The sequence below is a fragment of the Heptranchias perlo genome, chromosome 2 (genome assembly GCF_035084215.1).
Source record: "Heptranchias perlo isolate sHepPer1 chromosome 2, sHepPer1.hap1, whole genome shotgun sequence".
NCBI classification, from domain to species: Eukaryota; Metazoa; Chordata; class Chondrichthyes; order Hexanchiformes; family Hexanchidae; genus Heptranchias; species Heptranchias perlo.
The window spans coordinates 98,832,260-98,852,996 of NC_090326.1; the positions used below are offsets into that span (position 1 = coordinate 98,832,260).

Here is a 20,737-nt window from a genome sequence, read left to right on the forward strand (position 1 = left end):
ATCTCGGATCCCATTTTCAGGACTTGGGTGTCTGCATCATGCCCAAAAAATGAATGCTACATGGCCCAATTTCACCCTCAATTTCTTTGGTTCTAACATGTTTTGTTTTATATGTGGGAAATGATTTCAACAAAAAATGTCATCTTAGGTTTCAAATGCAAACTGCTTGTGCTTCATTGTTGTGGTTTAAGTTGTTGGAGTGCCAGTCACATTACCATCACTCCTACCCACCCATTATTTTCCTTTTAATAAGCTGGATACTGCAACCCGACAAGTTTAGAATATGAAGCCAATAACATGCATTTGTTTTGTTTATAACATCTAGCCTTTTGTTTTTCTGGTGACAACTCTGAATTCCTTATACACAGTAGCAATATTAAGTGGTTTTAACATATTTTTGTTCCAGCTGGCCAACTTTCAAATCCTCCACAGCCTACATATCCACGAATGAACTCCTCAGATGTTAGAATGAATCAGGGGAACATAGGAAGTTCTATGTCTTATGATAGAGTCCAAGAGAGAATGAATTCACAAAGCTATGCACAGCATTCCTACCAAGAATATGGATCCAAAGGTAAATTTTATGCACTGGGAGCTTTCTAAATGTAAAAAGTAAAACATAGTTTTGTTCAATTATTAAATTGGATCTAGTTAGTAAGATATAAGAACATAAGAAATAGGAGCAGGAGTAGGCCAATCGGCCCTTCGAGCCTGCTCCACCATTTAATAAGATCATGGCTGATCTGATCCTAACCTCAAATCTAAATTCATGTCCAATTTCCTGCCCGCTCCCCGTAACCCCTAATTCCCTTCACTTCTAGGAAACTGTCTATTTCTGTCAGTGTCCCCGATCACCGGGTCTCCTCTCTCACTCTCTCACTCTCTCTCTCTCTCTCTCTCTCTCTCTCTCTCTCTCTCTCTCTCTCTCTCTCTCCCGGTCAGTGTCCCCGATCACCGGGTCTCCTCTCTCTCCTGGTCAGTGTCCCCGATCACCGGATCTCCTCCTCCTCTCTCTCCCGGTCAGTGTCCCCGATCACCGGATCTCCTCCTCCTCCTCTCTCTCCCGGTCAGTGTCCCCGATCACCGGATCTCCTCCTCCTCCTCCTCTCTCTCCCGGTCAGTGTCCCCGATCACCGGATCTCCTCCTCCTCCTCCTCTCTCCCGGTCAGTGTCCCCGATCACCGGGTCTCCTCTCTCTCTCTCTCTCCCGGTCAGTGTCCCCGATGACCGAGTCTCCTCTCTCTCTCTCCCGGTCAGTGTCCCCGATCACCGGGTCTCCTCCTCTCTCTCCCGGTCAGTGTCCCCGATCACCGGATCTCCTCCTCCTCCTCTCTCTCCCGGTCAGTGTCCCCGATCACCGGATGATCTCCTCCTCTCTCTCCCGGTCAGTGTCCCCGATGACCGAGTCTCCTCTCTCTATCTCCCGGTCAGTGTCCCCGATCACCGGGTCTCCTCCTCTCTCCCGGTCAGTGTCCCCGATCACCGGATCTCCTCCTCCTCCTCTCTCTCCCGGTCAGTGTCCCCGATCACCGGATGATCTCCTCCTCTCTCTCCCGGTCAGTGTCCCCGATGACCGAGTCTCCTCTCTCTCTCTCCCGGTCAGTGTCCCCGATCACCGGGTCTCCTCCTCTCTCTCCTGGTCAGTGTCCCCGATCACCGGATCTCCTCCTCCTCCTCTCTCTCCCGGTCAGTGTCCCCGATCACCGGATGATCTCCTCCTCTCTCTCCCGGTCAGTGTCCCCGATCACCGGGTCTCCTCTCTCTCTCTCTCTCTCTCTCTCTCTCTCTCTCTCTCTCTCTCTCTCTCTCTCTCTCTCTCTCTCTCTCTCTCTCTCTCCCGGTCAGTGTCCCCGATGACCGAGTCTCCTCTCTCTCTCTCCCGGTCAGTGTCCCCGATGACCGAGTCTCCTCTCTCTATCTCCCGGTCAGTGTCCCCGATCACCGGGTCTCCTCCTCTCTCTCCCGGTCAGTGTCCCCGATCACCGGGTCTCCTCCTCTCTCTCCCGGTCAGTGTCCCCGATCACCGGGTCTCCTCCTCTCTCTCCCGGTCAGTGTCCCCGATCACCGGGTCTCCTCCTCTCTCTCCCGGTCAGTGTCCCCGATCACTGTTCGATATAGTTGCATATCGTTTTTGAGGGTGTCTTTTCATAGTCATTAAGAAGTCATGATTTGAAACTTCTAGGGTTTCCTACTGAAATTCAAGTTAATCATTACTTATAGGTGCGAAAGGCAGCTCTTCATACATGAATGAAGGAGAAATTAGAGGGGTGCCTAAAAGTTTGGTCAAAGAGGTAGGATTCAAGGAGGGCCTTAAGAGTGTAGGAATAGTCGCGTCTGGAGGTGACAACTGCGTGGATGAGGATTTCAGCAGCAGATGGGCTGAGGCAGGGACAGAAATGGGCAATGTTAGAGGTGGAAGTAGGTAATCTTTGTGATGGTGTCAGAAGTTTACCTTGGAGTCAAATAGGACACCAAGGTTGCAAACAATCGGCTTCATCCTGAGACCGTGACCAGGAAAGGGGATGGAATTGAACGCGAGGGAATGGAGTTTTTGGGAGGGGTGGGGGGGAGACAGAGGAGGAGAGGCAAAGATGATAGTCTCGGCCTTCCCAGTATTTAGCTGGAGGAAATTGCGGCTCATATAAGACTAGATGTTGGACAAGAGGGCTGGTCTATACCGATGCTGATACTCCACATGAGCCTCCTCCCACTCTAACTACTTCATTCTGCCATGCCCCATATCGCTGTATTCCCTTCTCTATCACATATGCACAGCAATCAGGAATGGGAACCTTGGTTGATTTTATTTTTCCCTCCTTTTCCTAGCTCGGGTGTTGAGGCCCCTTTAGTATACTGGCTGTATAAGGGTGCTACAAATGCTCTAGCTGAATCAATTCAGCATGGATTGGAGATTTAACCTGGGACATTCATAATGTAGGGACAAATACTCACTGCCTTATAACAAACATCAAGGGAATCTGAAGTTAGAGTGAAATTAGAAATTTAATATACAAACAGAAATTTGCACAAATATATAGCATCTGAAAAGAAACAGGAACAGAGGAGTCTTAAGATGCCATTTTCCTGAACATGATTTCTGTACAGTTAAAGCAGTAGGATTTCTAATGGGTTTGTACTGAACTTAAACTTTCGTATATTGTAGTTATAAAGAACTCTTCAAAAGTTGGATTTGAATGAGCTAGCAATGGAATCTACTCCACTTAACCTATTTATATATAATAACCATATTATATTAAGTTCTCTGTTATTGATAAATCATTTAACTACTTGTTTTTCCTTTCTCGATAAGGTTGGCAGCAAGAATGGGAAAGAAATCCTTCAAGAATGGAACAGGATTTGATGGATGGTATAATGAACCCAAGAGGAGAGCAGTCTCTGAGAGGTGAGATGATTTATTCAGCTCCAAGGGATGATGAAGGGCAATATGGAGCTGATGTCAGAACCTCCAATATGTACTCTGACTGGAGAAGAGACGATAAAGACCCATATGGAGAAAGTGTTGGAACTATGGACAGATATGCAGACCTGAGGAAAGACAACAGAACACAATACGGAGAAAATATTTTAAGTGGATATACTGATTGGAATAGAGATAATAAAGAACAATATGTGGATGCTACTGTAAGCTATGATCGATACTCTGATCAGCGAATAAATGACCAAGGGGGGCCATATGGAGATCGTATACAAGATTCAGCTGGATATGCTGATTGGAGAAAAGTCCACCAAGAGGAATATGAAAATGATATCGGGGGTTCAGATCGATATTCAAATATAAGAAAAGATGATCAGCCACAGTATGTAGATGACGGTAGAGGTGCAGACTGGAGGAGAGATGACCGAAAACAATATGAAGATGAATATAGTGCACGACAACAGACCGGGTAGGTTTCTACCATATGTTTCCTTTTATAAAACAAGCAGAAGCGTATGAGGTGGTTTCAGTGCAACAAAAACTCTTAAGTATTGTGTATCTCCTGGAGTTTAGAAGAATGAGAGGTGATCTCATTGCAACACGTAAGATGCTGAGGGGGCTTGACTGGGTAGATGCTGAGAGGTTGTTTCCCCTGGCTGGAGAGTCTAGAACTAGGGGGCATAGTCTCAGAATAAGGGGTTGGCCATTTAAGGCTGAGATGAGGAGGAAATTCTTCAGTGAGAGGGTTGTGAATCTTTGGAATTCTCTACCCTAGAGAGTTGTAGATGTTGAGTCATTGAGTGTATTCAAGACTGAGATAGATTTTTGGACTCCAGGGGAATGAAGGGATATGGGGATCGGACAGGAAAGTGGAGTTGAGGCCAAAGATCAGCCATGACCCTATTGAATGGAGGAGCAGACTCGTGGGGCCGTATGGCCTACTCCTGCTCCTATTTCTTATGTTCTTTCATTTCAGTAATACAGTTCTGGACAATTTGTAAGACTGAGCATTAACTGAGTTACCTTGACTATACAAGGGAAATTGAAATCAATAAATTTTGCAGTTCACAAATGCAAAAATATAATGGCCACATAATGATGAGAAAAGGCATTAGAGTTATCATGGATACCATTAGCCCAGTGGAAATGGAGAAAGTGGAGAAAGTACTAGGTTATTATTACCAGAGGAATAGTATAGAATAAAAATCTTGAGAGGATGTAACGGGGCACTATTTAGTCCCAACCTGGTATAATGGGAAAATATTCTAATACCCCTTGTGACAGTGCTGCAGAGGACAGTAAATGTGGTATCAGGTCTCAGGAAGTTGTGAGGAAAGATTAAGGAAGGTGGTTGTGTTCTGAATGGAAAATAAATTTCTGACTGATTTTGGATTCAAATGGGCACATAATTTAGAACTTCTTGTTGCGTGTAACTGGTTCAGTGTCACAGTTGTTAGAAGGGGGTTGCCCAGGTCAAGAGAATGCTTTGAAAACTAAACTCAACTCGGCAACTACCATTGAGGCTTTTAAACATCTTCTGTACTGAACTCATCACACTTTGATCAGCTGACTAGTGCTTAGCTGTGGGGCATTTTAAAATAGATGAGCAATGCAGCTCCTGTATACTGTTGAGCTGTATATTTCATTCTCCCTCATAGGATATTGAAAAATCTTAACAAGTACAAAGAAGGCCACAGCTAACCATAAAAATTAGTTTAAATTTTCAACACAAACTGCAAAAATGAACACTGCTTTTAAAATTTGAATTGCTTACTCTGTTTCTGATTTCAAAGCTGAGGTTGATTGCACACAAGAAAAATCAAATATTTTGTTTCTAATGCCATGGATCTACAAACCACATCAGTGAATTGGGATGTACAAATTCATTGGCTGTGTTAATTGTACTACAGTTTTCTGCTCTTGAGCTGATTAACATCCTCGGCCATTACTGAACAAGTTAAATAGCACAAAATGAGCATTATTGCAGGCAAGTTTTGATGGGCTAGTTTTCTGTTGGTAAGGCTAACAAAATCTTACAGAAAAATTGCTCAGCAGAAAATTGAAGCAATTGCTATTTCTGTTTGTTGCGGTTAGAAGATAGTGAGTTTAATACTTAAGTTTCTAAAAATAGAAAACTGGTCTTTGTGTTTCTGGAGAAAAAGATTGAGCAGTATGGTGAGCAGGTCGGGTTGATGTCAGTTGCAAAGGTGCCAGCGAGTTGAGCGAAATTATCCTTTTCTGTTCCTAAACTTTCCTATACTGTCTTGAACTTTTAAATTATAGATTCTCTTGTGTTGTTACATACAGTCAGCAATAGGCACATATGTGCTACCTAAATAATATTCAACCAGTTTTATTGTTTGTAAGCAAACATTTCTAATGCTCACGTACTGCGCCATTTTTTTTTTTAGCCCTCTGCCCTTAAGCACTTTTCAAACTCTCCATGCTTCGTTGATTGTGTGCTTGAATTAATGAAATGTTCCAAATATATCAAGGATGCTAAGTATTTTATTTTTTTGTACTGCAGGAAGTCTGATCGCTGGATGGAGCAAAAGGTGGGTCACAATATAAGTGGACCTAATAGTTGTCAGATTTTTAGAAATTGGGTAAATCATTTGAACTGTTGTTTTTAAATCAGACCCATCAAAGAATTATACAGCGGAGAAGGAGGCCATTTGGTGCAACGTGCCTGTACCAACTCTTTTTAAAAAAGCTATCCAATTAGTCCCATTCCCCTACACTTCCCCCGTAGCCCTGCAAATTTTTCCTTTTCAAGTATATATCCAATTCCCTTCAAAGTCTCTTTTTTTCTTTTTTTCCCCCCCCCCCACCCCCTTCCTCATGCTTCTTTTGCCAATTACCTTTAAATCTGGCAGGAGGGTCGGTAACCTCTAGTTACCAACCCTCCTGCTAGTGGAAACGGTTTCTCCCCATCTACTCTATCAAAACCTTTCATAATTCTAAAGACCTCTATTAAAACTCCCCATAACCATTTCTGCTTTAAGGAGAACAATCCCAGCTTCACATCTCCACATAATTGAAGTCCCCCATCCCTGGTACCATTCTAGTAAATCTCCCCTGTGTCCTCTCCAACGCCTTAATATCCTTCGTAACGTGTGGTGCCAAGAATTAGACACAATACTCCAGCTGTGGCCCAGACAGTAATTTATAACAGTTTAGCATAACTTCCTTACTTTTGTATTCTGTGTCTCATTATGAAGCACAGGATCTCATATGCTTTTTTAACAGCTTTATCAACTTGTCCTGCCACCTTCAAAGATTTGTATATGTAAACTCCCAGGTCTCACAGTCACTACACCCCCTTTAAAATTGTACCATTTCGTTTATATTGCCTCTTCCTTCCAAAATGCATCAATTCACACTTCTCTGCATTACATTTCATGTGCCATGTGTCTTCCCATTGCACCAGTCTGCTATGTCCTCCTGAAGTCTGCTACTGTCCTCACTGTTTACTACATTTTTAAGCTTTGTGTCATCTGCAAACTTTGAAATTATGCCTCCTATACCATAACGGATGCCCTTCCTTTCCCCCTTATAGGAACGTGTTTAGTCTGTACCTGAACTATCTCCTCCCTTAAGGCTCCCATTGCTCATTTACTGTTTTACCTGCCAACCTTTATTTGGAATCCACCTGGGCCAGATCCCCTTTCAAGTCATTGAAATTAGCCCTCTTCCAGTTGAGTATCTTCATCTTTGATTGTTCGTCGTCAGTTTCCATAACTGCAAACTTAATGATATTTCCCAAATGCTCTCCCACTGAAACATGCTCCACTTGTCCCACTTCATTCCCCAGAACTAGACCCAGCATTGCTTCCTTCCTCATTGGGCTGGAAACATACTGATCAAGAAAGTTCTCCTGTACGTATTTCAGGAATCCCTCCCTCTCCTTACCCTCACACTGTTTTTTCCCCCGTTTATATTGGGATAATTGAAGCCCCCGTTATCACAACTCTATTTTTACATCTTTCTGAAATTTTCTTGTAGATTTGCTCCTCCATCTCCTTCCCACTATTTGGTAGTCTATCGTATGCACCCAACAGTGTAACAGCTCCTCTTTTGCTCCTTGACTCTAACCAAATAGAATCTGTCTTTAAATCCTCAAGCACACCATCCCTTTCCACAATTGTGTAGTATCTTTGATCAATACTGCCACCCCGTCCTTTTTTTTTCTTAGTGAGTGACAAATCCCCAAGACCAGATGGTTTCCATTCCAGGGTTTTAAAGGAAGTAAGTGAGTACATTGCAGATGCCCTAACTATAATCTTTCAAAGTTCTCTAGATTCAGGAACTGTCCCTCTAGATTGGGAAATTGCACATGTCACTCCACTTTTTAAGAAAGGAGAGAGAGGGAAACCAGGGAATTATAGACCAGTTAGCCTAACACCTGTTGTGGGGAAAATGCTGGAGTCTATAATTAAGGATAGAGTGACTGAACACCTCGAAGTTTGTTAATCAGAGAGAGCCAGCATGGATTTGTGAAAGGTAGGTCATGCCTGACGAACCTGATTGAATTTTTTGAAGAGGTGACTAAAGTAGGGACAGGGGAATGTCAATGGATGTTATTTATTTATATGGACTTCCAGAAGGCATTTGATAAGGTCCCACATAAGAGACTGTTAGCTAAGATAGAAGCCCAGGGAATCGAGGGAAAAGTACAGACTTGGTTAGGAAGTTGGCTGAGCGAAAGGTGACAGAGAGTAGGGATAATGGGTAGGTACTCACATTGGCAGGATGTGACTCGTGGAGTCCCGCAGGGATCTGTCTTGGGGCCTCAATTATTCACAATATTTATTAACGACTTAGATGAAGGCATAGAAAGTCTCATCTAAGTGTGCCGATGACACAAAGATTGGTGGCATTGTAAGCAGTGTAGATGAAAACATAAAATTACAAAGTGATATTGATAGATTAGGTGAATGGCAAAACTGTGGCAAATGGAATTCAATGTAGACAAATGTGAGGTCATCCACTTTGGACCAAAAACGGATAGAACAGGGTACTTTCTAAATGGTGGTAAGTTAAAAATAGTGGATGTCCAGAGGGAATTTGGGGTTCAGGTACATAGATCGTTGAAGTGTCATGAACAGGTGCAGAAAATAATTAATAAGGCTAATGGAATGCTGACCTTTATATCTCGAGGACTAGAGTACAAGGGGGCAGAAGTTATGCTGCAGCTATACAGAACCTTGGTTAGACTGCACCTGGAGTACTGCGAGCAGTTCTGGGCACCGCACCTTCGGAAGGACATAGGAGGGAGTGTAGTGTAGGTTTACTAGAATGATACCCAGACTTCAAGGTTTAAGTTACGAGGAGAGATTACACCAATTGGGGTTGTATTCTCTGGAGTTTCGAAGGTTAAGGGGTGATCTGATCGAAGTTTATAAGATATTAAGGGGAACGGATAGGGTGGATAGAGAGAAACTATTTCCGCTGGTTGGGGATTCTAGGAGTAGGGGGCACAGTCTAAAAATCAGAGCCAGACCTTTCAGGAGCGAGATTAGAAAACATTTCTACACACAAAGGGTGGTAGAAGTTTGGAACTTTCTTCCGCAAATGGCAATTGATGCTAGTTCAATTGCTAAATTTAAATGTGAGATAGATAGCTTTTTGGCAATCAAAGGTATTCAGGGATATGGGCCAAAGGCGGGTATATGGAGTTAGATCACAGATCAGCCATGATCTTATCAAATGGTGGAGCAGGCTCGAGGGGCTGAATGGCCTACTCCTGTTCCTATGTTCCTTCCCTATTTCTCCTGAATACACTGTAGCCAGGAATGTTAAGTTCCCATTTCTGTCCTTGTTTGAGACAAATTTCTGTTTTTGCCACTATACCATAACCCCACGTGGCAACTTGTGCGTGCAGCTCTCCAACCTTATTTGACAAGCTCCGTGAATTTACGCATATGCACTCCAAACCCGCCTTAATCTTTCTTTGCATTTCTCCCCTGTATGATCCCTCTTTCTGGATTATTCTTTATTCTAATGTTGTTTGCCTCTCCCAGTTCTCTATGCACCTTGTTTCTCCTCTTTGATGCTTCATCGTATTTCCCCTCCCTCTGCCAAATTAGTTTTAACCCTCCCCCCACAGCAGTAGATCTTGGTACATCAGTTTTATTTACCTGCATCCAAAAGAGGCTGGCTGTTTCCATAACCATATGATCATCTGATGAAACCTTTGATCAATTTCAACCAAGAGTAGTTGATGCATTGAGTTGGTCCATTGAACAAGGTTGATATTAGACAAGATCTTCTGTTGTTCTATTGTAACCTCCTGCTAGTGTCCAGTCAATACCTGAAGAAATGGAATACGTTTTTCCTACATTCACTACAAAGACCATATGTAGCTATTTCTCCATGTAACTGTTTATTTTATCGGATATCACTTCATGTTTGTGCTGGGAAATGGAACACTTTCCCATTTTGGGAATCTGATATCTGTATCAAGATCTCTCAGGACAGATAGCATGGGTTAGATGAGCATTATTGGTAAGAGTGTAAAGCAGTCTTCACTTTTACCTGCTATATGCTTTGGCCCAGGTCCAAACCTCAATGCCGCACCCCTTGCTGCATTATTGTGACAATTTTTATGTTTCTTGCAGTTGGGTTGAGGCAGAAGGAACAGTGTGCCACCGAGTCTCTACTTTTTCTTAGTTTATTAGTAGTAGTATTTTCCTTTTTTGTAGCTTTTTAAAAAACTGAAATGTTAACTGTGAATGCATTCAAGTAATGGGTAAATTGGCCTTTCCCTACTTAAACACTTTAAAATATTTTTGGCTAACTTTCATTGTGAGTTTGCAACATGTAACTTAAATTTTTTTAAAAAGTACTGTACAAAATAGAACTTGCTTTTTTGTGCAGAACATGATACATTAAGTAGGTCTTGATGTGCAATCATTTCTCTCTGGCACTTTCTCCTTTTTAAATTTCTCTTGATTTTGAAATAGCATCCTGATGGACTTGAAAGATTCTTGATTTCAGTTTTTCTATTTCTTATAGCCTTTCAGTGTCCTAGCATATCCAGTGACAGTATTCTATTTTACTAGCATGTACATTCTTGTAGTACTAGCATTACTTTTTTACAGCATTGTAAGAGTAAAAACCATTTTGAGAAAAAGTTATCATTCTAAATGTAGAAAGTGTATTATTTTCTCTGCCTGTACAATTTTCCATTGCAATTTTGTTAGTGCCCCAAGGATGGATTTAGACTGTTTTGGAAGGGAATTCATCTATCTGCAGTGAAGAGTACAAATGTAATAGTTGGCCTACTTTTTTGTCGTGAAGCAAGTTCATGGGACTGTTTAATGGCAGGAGATAGCATAATAGGCATAACTCCGTTATTTTTTTTTCAGTCTTGAGGTCCAGGCTCTCGATCTCTTTTCAAATCCACTTTCATGCATAACTTTTTTTCAACTTGTTTTATAAACTGAATACATTATGAAGATCTGTGGGCGACAATTTATATTTATAACATTGAACAGAACCTCCTCATGAATTTTCTTATTCCATCTTGCAGTGTGATTATTCCCAGCCACAGAGTTTTTCAGATGTGGTTGATCTTAAAAGGAAGAAACTGTATGACTATTTGGTGAGTCTGAATTCACTTTGCCTGTTATTAATAAAATGATATATATTATGTAACAGGGAGGTGAAGCTAATCTGTTACAATCCAAAGTGTGAACTTCAAAAAAAAAATTCTTGTTCTATGACACTATATTACCTATTGGAGCTTTTAGCTTATTTACATATATGTGTACGAAGTTAGATTTTTCATGTTGGATTCTCTCTGTGAGGATTGATGTAATAGTCAGGTAACTGAACTAATGAAGCCATGAGTAAATTAGGGTCAGCCTTATGGAAGGAGATATCTTAATTTCACTGCTGGCAGTATATATACATAATGAAAATTGGTATGTCCTGTCACCTGTAAATTTTCCTTTTGAACTTTTCAGTGTTGAGGTCCAGGGAACTTAGTGGATTTAAAATGTTTTTTTAAAAAAAAATGATGATGGAGAAAATAACAGGACTTAAGGTAGACAAATCTCCAGGACCTGATGGTTTCCACACCAGAGTATTAAAAGAAATAGATGAGGAAATTGTAAATGTGTTAGTCATAATTTTCCAAAGCTCTCTAGATTCAGGAATTGTGCCTTTTGCATTGGAAAATAGCAATGTCACTCCGTTATTTAAGAAGTGAGGGAGAGAGAGAAACCAAGTAATTACATATTTCTCAGTTTAACATCAGTTGACTGAGCCCTTGGACAAGTGTGAGCTGATCAAAAAGAGTCAGCATGGATTTGTGAAGGATGTCTGACTAATCTAGTTTAAATTTTTTGAGCAGGTCACTAGCATGGTGAATAGGGGACATGACACCCACAATATAAAACCTCTGACTACATGAGTAACACCACAAGAGATCTGATGGTATTTAAGCATATCTTTTGGGTGGGATGGTGGCCCCACATGTTGAAATTCAAGTGCACCGTGCCACCTAGTAGTAGATTGTGGGTTTGCAACCCTCAAATTATCGACTTGTGCTGTGGAGTACTGGTGAGCAGTTGCTTCCCTGCAAAAAGGGAGGTACAATCAGATGAACAGACACACTGAACAGATCTCCTATGTCTGCAACTATCCTTAGCAGAGGCCTGCAATAAACAACAACAACTTGCATTTATTTAGCGCCTTTAACATAGTAAAACGTCCCATGATGCTTAACCAGGAACGATTGTCAAACAAAATTTGACACTGAGCCACATAAGGAGTTATTAGGACAGGTGACCAAAAGCTTGGTCAAAGAGGTAGGTTTTAAGGTACGCCTTAAAGGAGGAGAGAGAGGCGGAGAGGTTTACGGAGGGAATTGCAGCACTTAGGACCTAGGCAGCTGAAGGCACGGCCGCCAAGGGTGGAGTGATTTAAAATTGGGGATGCGCAAGAGGTAAGAATTGGAGGAGCGCCGAGATTGGAGGGTTGTAGGGCTGGAGGAGGTTACAGATAGGGAGGGGTGAGGCCATGGAGGGATTTAAAAGCAAGTATGAGAATTTTAAAATCAAGGCTTTGCCGGACCGTGAACCAGTGTACCTGTAAGCACAGGGGTGATGGGTGAATGGGACTTGGTGCACGTTAGAGTACAGGCAGCAGAGTTTTAGATATGCTCAAGTTATGGAGGGTGGAAGATGGGAGGCCGGCCAGGGAAGCATTAATAGTCAAGTCTAGAGGTATCCAAGACATGGATGAGGGTTTCAGCAGCAGATGAACTGAGGCAGGAGATGGGCAATGTTACGGAGGTGATAGTAGGCTGTCTTGGTGATGGAGCGGATATGCGGTTGGAAGCTCATCTCGGTCAAATAGGACGCCAAGGTTGTGAACGTTCAGGCTCATCCTCAGACAATGGCCAGGGAGGGGGATGGAGTTTGTGGTGGGGACCAAAAACAATGGCTTCGGTCTACCCAATATTTAGTTGAAGGAAATTTTTGCTCATCCAGTATTGGATATAGTCAGTTTAGGGTGCATAGATGGGGACACAATAACTTTGTTTTTTTGGGGCATTTTGTTATGATTCCACAGTTGCCAGATTCCATGTGGCATCAGCATATATTTGAAAAAACAGTAGTGTAAAAGTGGGAAGAAGTCATCTCGTTACATCACATTTAGATTACTGTGGCCAGTTCTGGTCACTGAAATTCTCAACTGTCGAAGACATTTCTCTGATTTGCATAGTTTGATGGTTTATAGTGAGATGTAGAAATGTAACTTTGTGTTTATTTGCAGCAAAACTTTCAGATAAAAAGTGAAGACGATGCCAGTTTTGTTCTGAAGGTTACAAAGGCTTTCAAGGACGCATTGATCAGTTACTATCAAAAGAAAGAAACTGTGAGTATTTTGAAATTCTTCTACTGGTTGATCCATGGGTCTACATGTAGTTGGTGGTTAAGATCCCTTGTTTAAATAGTCTGTTTTTATGTTAAATGTTAAATGTCTGCAATTTGCTCAAAAATTTTCCATTTCATTAATGGTTATCTCTGCCTTTAAACCAGTAACATAAGTTCTTCCGATTTGAGTGGATGTTTCTGGATGTTGTTCCACTGTACACAATCCTCAGGTATGAATATAGTGCGCTTGCAGCAGAGTGATACTTTTCCATCTAACACAGGTTAATGGGAGTTTTGTGGTGATTTCTATTCTGGTGCAACATCCTTGGGGTAGATGGGCATTTGTGAGGAAGATATTTTGACCTTGTGTGCAGTCTTGAATTCCACCAGCATTAATAGTGTATTAAAATATAATTGATTGACGACTGATTCATTGGCCAGCTGGCTAATAGTTTGCTGAAAGCCAATGTAAAACCAGGTGTGTTTGTGTCGGTCAATTCCCAATCTCAATTAGGTAATTGTTTTCCCAGAGAGTGGGAAATTTGATTTTAATATGCCCACTCACTTTTACATGCACTGTATCTTTTTACCACCACTATCTGGAGCTGGAAAGAGGCAACAGCAAGACTGGCACTGGAGCGTCAGGCATGGTAGGTTTGAGCTGGGTCAGGTGAGGCCCTCTCCAGAGTGAGTTACAATGCTATCAACTGCAGTGACTCATAATTAACATGGCCCCTGACTCGCAATCTCCAACAGTGAACTCAATTTCTTGTCTTATCCAAGTATACAGGATAACTGTTTTCCCACATTTCTGAACAAAATTTGCCAAGTGGTACAGTTTATATTTAAAAAAAATTGCTACTTAATCCTATGTAATGAGCAGGTGTTATTTCATTAAAGTATAATTTTTGCAAAACTACCAATGTGAGTTTTCCTTTAGTGTTTGTGTCTTGCACTTTCTCTCGTGCTCTCTTGACAGATGAAAGACCAAACGTCAAAGATTGATTCATTGTAAGTAGAAGTACACCAAGGCACGTTGTGACATTCGCCACTACTATTTACACAAGCATCCACTATGTCAAGGAGAGCTCTCACTCTACAGTTTTTCAAAATAGGAAACTTGCAACTGAATGGATTGTCTATCCATCAAATCTTCCAAAATCTACCACCACTAAAGCTTTGCCGTTAATTCTTATACCATAAACCAACTTGGTACAGGAACTGAGGCATGGATTTTTTTGAGTGGCAAAGTCAACTAAATTAAGGTCTCTTAACTACAGAATCATGTGCTATCTGGAATTAACATTTGAAGAGGTTTTATGAATTCTCCTATTTTGCTTCTTTCAGTTTTTGGCTGGGAAGGAGACTTTGTACTTTGTTTCAGTTCTGCATAGAGCTGATTGCCTGCCTGGTATTTTTTCTCAGCCAGGGTTTTGGTGCCAACTGCCTCAGTCTTCTGTTTCTGTCCCGACCCCTTTCGAAATCATTTGCCAAGATAATTTTGGTGCCAAATATTCTTGTACTGCACAGACTGCCTCCTCCCGCACAAATATCTGGATTGTCCTACAACTGACAATCATTACCTTTTTAGGAATCCAGCCAGTGCAGATAACTTGCAGCATTTCACCAATGCCATTTCTTAAGATCGCTTCCTCATAAAGATGGAAGATAAATATTCATGATACTGTAGGTTCTATCTTCTGAGCAAGACCACTAGCTATGCCATCTTTCTTCAGGTCCACAGATGGCCCTTTGCTAGAAGTCAAGATGGAAAGAAAGCAGACTTCTGCTGTCAGTCCAATTTGGGCAGGGTGGCCTTGTTGCTTGGTGCGGAACACTTCCAGGTTTCACGTTATGATGTTGCCGTTGTTCTGGACGTTCTCCAATCCAATCCAGGATTAGTGCTCCTTTTCTTTCAGCATAACAGTTGCAGGAATGGCCTGTGTCTTCTGCTAAATTCAAACAGCAGATATATAAATTCCAGATGAGGGTTTTGTTATGTTGATGTTACCAAAACCTAAATCTGTTGTGATCGCTAGGGCTTTGCTGTGCATGAGGAAAATACCTCAACCTATTTTATTCCTTCTTCACACACAATTATGGTGTAGGTATTATGTAAAGGAAGACAGAGCTTGCAATTATATAGTACCTTGTCACGCTTCTCAATGTCTAAAGTATGTGCTCAATCCTGGAGTGGGGCTTGAGCCTACAATTTTCCAACAACTCTACTAACTGATCTAAAAACTTCACAGATAAGAACGCAGCTGGAAGGTGTGCATCAAAGATAATCAGTCTCAGTTTTGGGGGGGGAAATCTTTATGTTCAGCAAAGGTTAGCACCCAATTTCAGCAGTTGATTCAGGAACTGCTAGAAAACAGCCCTGTTAATTCTCTCGTTTAGCTTCGAGTGAGACTTGGAGTTAAAAGAGCCACAAACACTGAAAAGTCTACCTAAGCCCTATTCATTTGTGCACTGGGGAAGGAACTTGCATATACATATCTAATCATTTTTAATTTTGCTCACCAAGAGACTTTCCTCCAGTGGTAGATCTGTTGGACTATACATATTGATGTGGGTTTCACTAGAGCTCCTTTGCTCTCCTATCTCAACGTGTAAAGTTAGTGAGAAGTGATTTATTTTCTTCCACTATGGCCAGAATACTTTAAGCAAATATGTTCCTGCTCCCTGCTGTACAATTTAATTAAATTATCCCTTTTTGTATTTTTTTTAAAGTTTTGGATGGTTAACATTTCACCTCCTGTGCTCAGGAATATAATCTGTTAAATAAGCTTGTTTCATTACAATCTGATAAACTTCACTTGATCTAGAAGTAGGTTTTGCTTTTGCTGCTATTAAGAACATCAAGAACAATCATCCAAGCAATTTGCAGTGAAATTAGTTGACCTAAATCTTGAGCAGATCTAAAGGATGCTGCTTGTAACATTTCTGTCAACATTTGTAGGCATTTTTCAACTGATGCTTGTTTATGATGCACAATGCTGCCGTTCAATTTATCCACACCAATTGGAAGTTCCATAAATTGTATGGCTGCAAAAACAGCTGATCTAATTTTAACGGTTTGCATTTACCTTCACCCAAATGATTGACTGATTTAGACCTCCTAAAAAAAACTGAAAAAGTTATCTCTTTCAGGTCTGCTTAACAGTTGCCAGGAAACCCATCTCCCACTAATACGGAATGTGGTTTACTCAGGGCCTCAATTCCAAACAGTATAGGATATAATATCTCAATCTTCATCCCATGTTTAATTCATTTCTTTTCCAATTAAACCTATGGAATAAAATAAAAGGTTTTCATCCACACTCCCCGGTGTTAAATTTCTTAACCATGGTTTCTTTGATTCCAGATACTTGCACTCATATCCTCATGGTTGTCTTATGTCTGTCATGGTATTGGTGGATAGTGTTGAATATTTTGGATAGTCTGCAAAGCTTTCACTCCTGGCAATTGATACTTTACAGTGCAACTGGAGAGTCTATAAAGCCTTGCGTGCAACGTGGTGTCACATGTGAAAAGAAGTTTCATATGATTATTTGGATTTTCATATGTTTAAGACTCTCATCGTTTGTGTGAACCACTGCCAGAGAAAATGATGCTGAAGATCAGTAGCATTAACTATAACGTTTTACCGGAACAGACCATCTTGATGTGGACTGGTATTTGTTATGGAACTCCAGATGACTTGAGTCATTTAGCAGGAAGGCTAAACTGGCTTGCAGATTATTTTTCAGGAATATATTCAACCTGTATAAGTGGAGACTAGTCTACTGTGATCACTTCAACAACTCTCCCATTGATGCTTTTCAAACAGAAATGCTGCTTCATGCTGCCTTGTTCTCTCCACTATGCGGACGGCAGGCTGTCTTTGAATGGAATAGGAAACTTGCATACATTTTCCAATTCTTTCTTCTCTCTGATATATTGTCACCATACTAGTAGCTGGATTCTTCAAAGACATTTTTTTTTAAGAGTCATCATTTGAAGTGTTGGCTCCAGAATTTTCTGTGTTTTCACTGCTAATTTCAGGTTTGCCTTTATTTCAGTGAAACTAACTACAGCTAAATTGAATAAAGAAGTTTGAGAATCAATACCATTTGAGATCTCTGTTTTTGTTTTGTTTCTGTGAACTCAAATATCATACACTCATCTTAAATTGATTACCAAGGGTACTTGACTGACAATCCCAGTGAACTTTATTTACTGCCACCCTAAAATGGTTCAATGATCTTAAGTTGCAGTAAATAAACTAGAACTGGGTTTCTTCTTTTGGGAAAAAAAACTATGTTTTTATGCTTTGTTTTTAACTAAACAGTGTCTGCATAGTTCTTGCTGTATCCCATTTCAAACCTTTTTTCCCTTGCCCAACCTCAAAGGACCCAGCCATATGGGCATCATTGGATCAGAGAACCGCAAGATCCACCGGTATACAAGATGACTATTCCAGATATAATCCTGATGTGTCAGCTTCAGCAATACGTGACTCAGAAAGCCCTAGAGGTAATTCAGATTTGAAAATTATCAGCAACATCTCTATTTACAGGTGACACAAAACAAACCATATTACCTCTTGTACCTCATTGATGTCTTTCCATCGACTTCAGTTGATCAATTCAGGATCTTGTCTGAAGTTCAGTTTGGATTTTCAGGTGAGTGGGATGACAGGAATTGTAATAGGACAACACCTGAAGCTATGATCAAAAATCATTAAGATCCAAATTTAAATTCTGGATCAAAAGTTCAGAATCCTAAAAGTCACTAAGGTTTGATCTGGCATATCAACCTTGTCCAGTCTCTGGAATTGTTTCAGAAATGGTTACTCAAGGGTATCACTTAGTACCCAAACTGTGATCTCCTTTGCAGTATCATTGCAAATTCTGAGGTCAAGGACCCGGTGTCGGGCTCCACACTGCGCAAGAGTCAGCTGACACAGGCTATACCAACCAGTTGCTTTTGTAGCTTAGCTGACTTTAGATGCATCACCGGTTGCCTAAGCTCCATATTTATCCATGCCAGGTTTGTCGTACCTTGGGAATAGCTCCTACAAGCAGACTTGGAGCTGTGTTTGCCCTTTGCAACCTCAGGTTGGAATGGCCTTGCTTTTTGTAATTCAAAAGCTTTAAGGCTAAATCATTTAAGCTTGACTTGCAGGCAGTGCCAGCTGTCGTAGAGGCACCGCCACTGTCATTGGACAATTACAGTCACTTTGGTCCCAGTATCCCAAGAAACTCTTCACTAACACTCTTTGCTTAATTGATCTTGGGTACATCATCAGTTGCCTAAGATCCATATTTATCCATGCCAGCTTTGTCGTACCTTGGGAATAGCTCCTATAAGCGGACTTGGAGCTGTGTTCCCAGCTGCAAAATTTGCCCTTTGCAACCTTAGATTGGAGTAAGCCCTGTTTTTTGTAATTCAAAAGCTTTAAGGCTAAATCATTTAAGCCTTACTTGCAGGTAATGATGGCTGTTGTAGAGGCACCACCACCACTGCCATTGGGCAATTGCAGTCACTTTGGTCCCGATCTCCAAGAAACTCCTCACCAGTACTCTTGTGAAAGAACCTAACAGAATGCCTTCTACATCAGGGAAGAAGACCACTTGTGTCGTAATATGGAACTGCATTCTACCTCTGTTCCACGTCAAATTTCTTTGACTGTAATGAACAAATGGCTTCAACCTTATTGCACTCTTACATCAAGAGTGCTGTCAACAGTATTCTGTGGTAGTCCAGGTGTTGATGGCATTCTGTAATGTAAAGGATTTGATGGAATCAGTGACCAACATTTCTGTAGGTTTTATGAGCTGTCCTTCGGTCTCCACTTGCCTCCAAATGTGTGGAGCCAGATTCCCTCCCTGAAGCTATGGGAATCACAGGACTGGAGTCCCACTGGCCCAGATTAGGAATGTCTGCACCAACTGAAGTAAATAGGATTGAGCAATGCACAGAGAGCACAGATTTCCATTTGAGTTGCACTCTCCTGGAACTCCTCATGAAAGTATAAAAGTCTTTACATAAAGACATTTGAGTTGTTGATTGGGAGAAGGTAACTGTGCCTGTGACTTTCTGCATTTGCTGGTGCCTGTGACTTTCTGCATTTGCTGAGGCAAGGTTATCTAGGTCTTGTGACTCTTGATGGAGGATGAATTCAACCAACAAGCCCCTCCAAACAATCTGTAGTTTACACACAGATTGTCCAGCTGTAATAGCTGTCTGGGGAGCCTGTGCAAATGGCATTTGTTTAATATGCTGTCAGCAGAATTCACTGTCTTGTATAAGGTACAATCTACAGTGAGTAAAGAGAACTCTGAAGTATTCCAGTTGCCTGGTAGCTTCCAGGTAATGGAACAAAATTTCAAAGCTACGTTGCAAGCTTGTATCATGAACTGCTGGACATACTGACTGAATTATTTTTCCCTTCAGCTGGGAAATTAATATATGCTTTGTGCGTACTATTTATTCTGGTTCATGAGGCAATGTGAAGCTGACTAAAATGCAATTGAAGGCATCAGTCAGTGACTGAAATGGAAATTCAGTTGGTCCTTTTGGCCGGTTCCCCAAACTGGCATATGTACCTGTGCATCTGTCAAATGTCATTAAGGACTTGGTGATTAATTTAGCACTGGTAAGTAATTCTTGGGAAGACTTCAGAGACAAATCCAACATTGAGGCCTAAGATTCACCAATTTTTTTGTTGTAAGCCCTCTTTGAAGAAAGGGTTCTTTCTCACTGGGCTTTAAATACCCTCACTTTAACTGAAGTTTGTCTCATGAAAGATGGAACAAGATCCAGGATCCTAATTTCAGCAGTGGCTTGTTCCTCCAGACCTTAGTGGTTAGTGGAGGGCTGGCACTTGCTTTTCTTTCTGGGGTGTGATTAAAAGCCTGTGGTTGAGTCAGAGATACCATGACCACAGGTTTCTTGAGCATACTGCACATTTACCCTCTGGCAGTGGTTGGCTAAGAGTGTGGAAAGTTAATTACACTTTTCGCCTTAGAGAAGACCTGCTTCGAGGCCAGGAAAGGTGTAATGTTACTCCTGTAGCTGTAACTGATAATTCCCAAGGACAGAGATTCAGACCTATCCTCGAGCTAAGGAATCAAAACAAATTCCTCAGGGTGGAAATGCTTGAGGTCCCCCTGGTCTGGTTGTCACTGCATCCTGAGGGGCTAATCTGCAGTTATTGATCTCAATGATGCTAACCAGAAATGACACAGTATTTGTGCTTTCAAGTGCCAATAAATGTTGCCAGTGCAAGTATACAGCTCTTCATCACACCCTTTCGACTCCACGGGTTGAGTGTATACCCATAGTTCAGGAACTAGCTCATCCAGATCTGCACGTAGGTGCAAGACCTCCCCATAAATAGAACCAAGTTCTGATAGCAATCTTCCTA

At 41.4% G+C, this 20,737-nt stretch overlaps 1 protein-coding gene across 5 annotated transcripts in view; it reads left to right on the forward strand.

Annotated features, from left to right (window-relative positions):
• The window catches only part of LOC137341584 (uncharacterized), a 44,707-nt gene that overhangs the window by 19,763 nt on the left and 4,207 nt on the right, over positions 1-20,737 (forward strand). For 4 of the 5 annotated variants that reach the window (XM_068004808.1, XM_068004818.1, XM_068004825.1 and 1 more), the window contains 6 exons: positions 407-574; positions 3,311-3,905; positions 5,964-5,991; positions 10,971-11,042; positions 13,223-13,324; positions 17,718-17,841. In XM_068004808.1, the coding sequence (XP_067860909.1) occupies positions 407-574; positions 3,311-3,905; positions 5,964-5,991; positions 10,971-11,042; positions 13,223-13,324; positions 17,718-17,841 (1,089 nt within the window). The remainder of the gene's footprint in view (positions 1-406; positions 575-3,310; positions 3,906-5,963; positions 5,992-10,970; positions 11,043-13,222; positions 13,325-17,717; positions 17,842-20,737) is intronic. The other variant, XM_068004846.1, reaches the window with a different exon arrangement.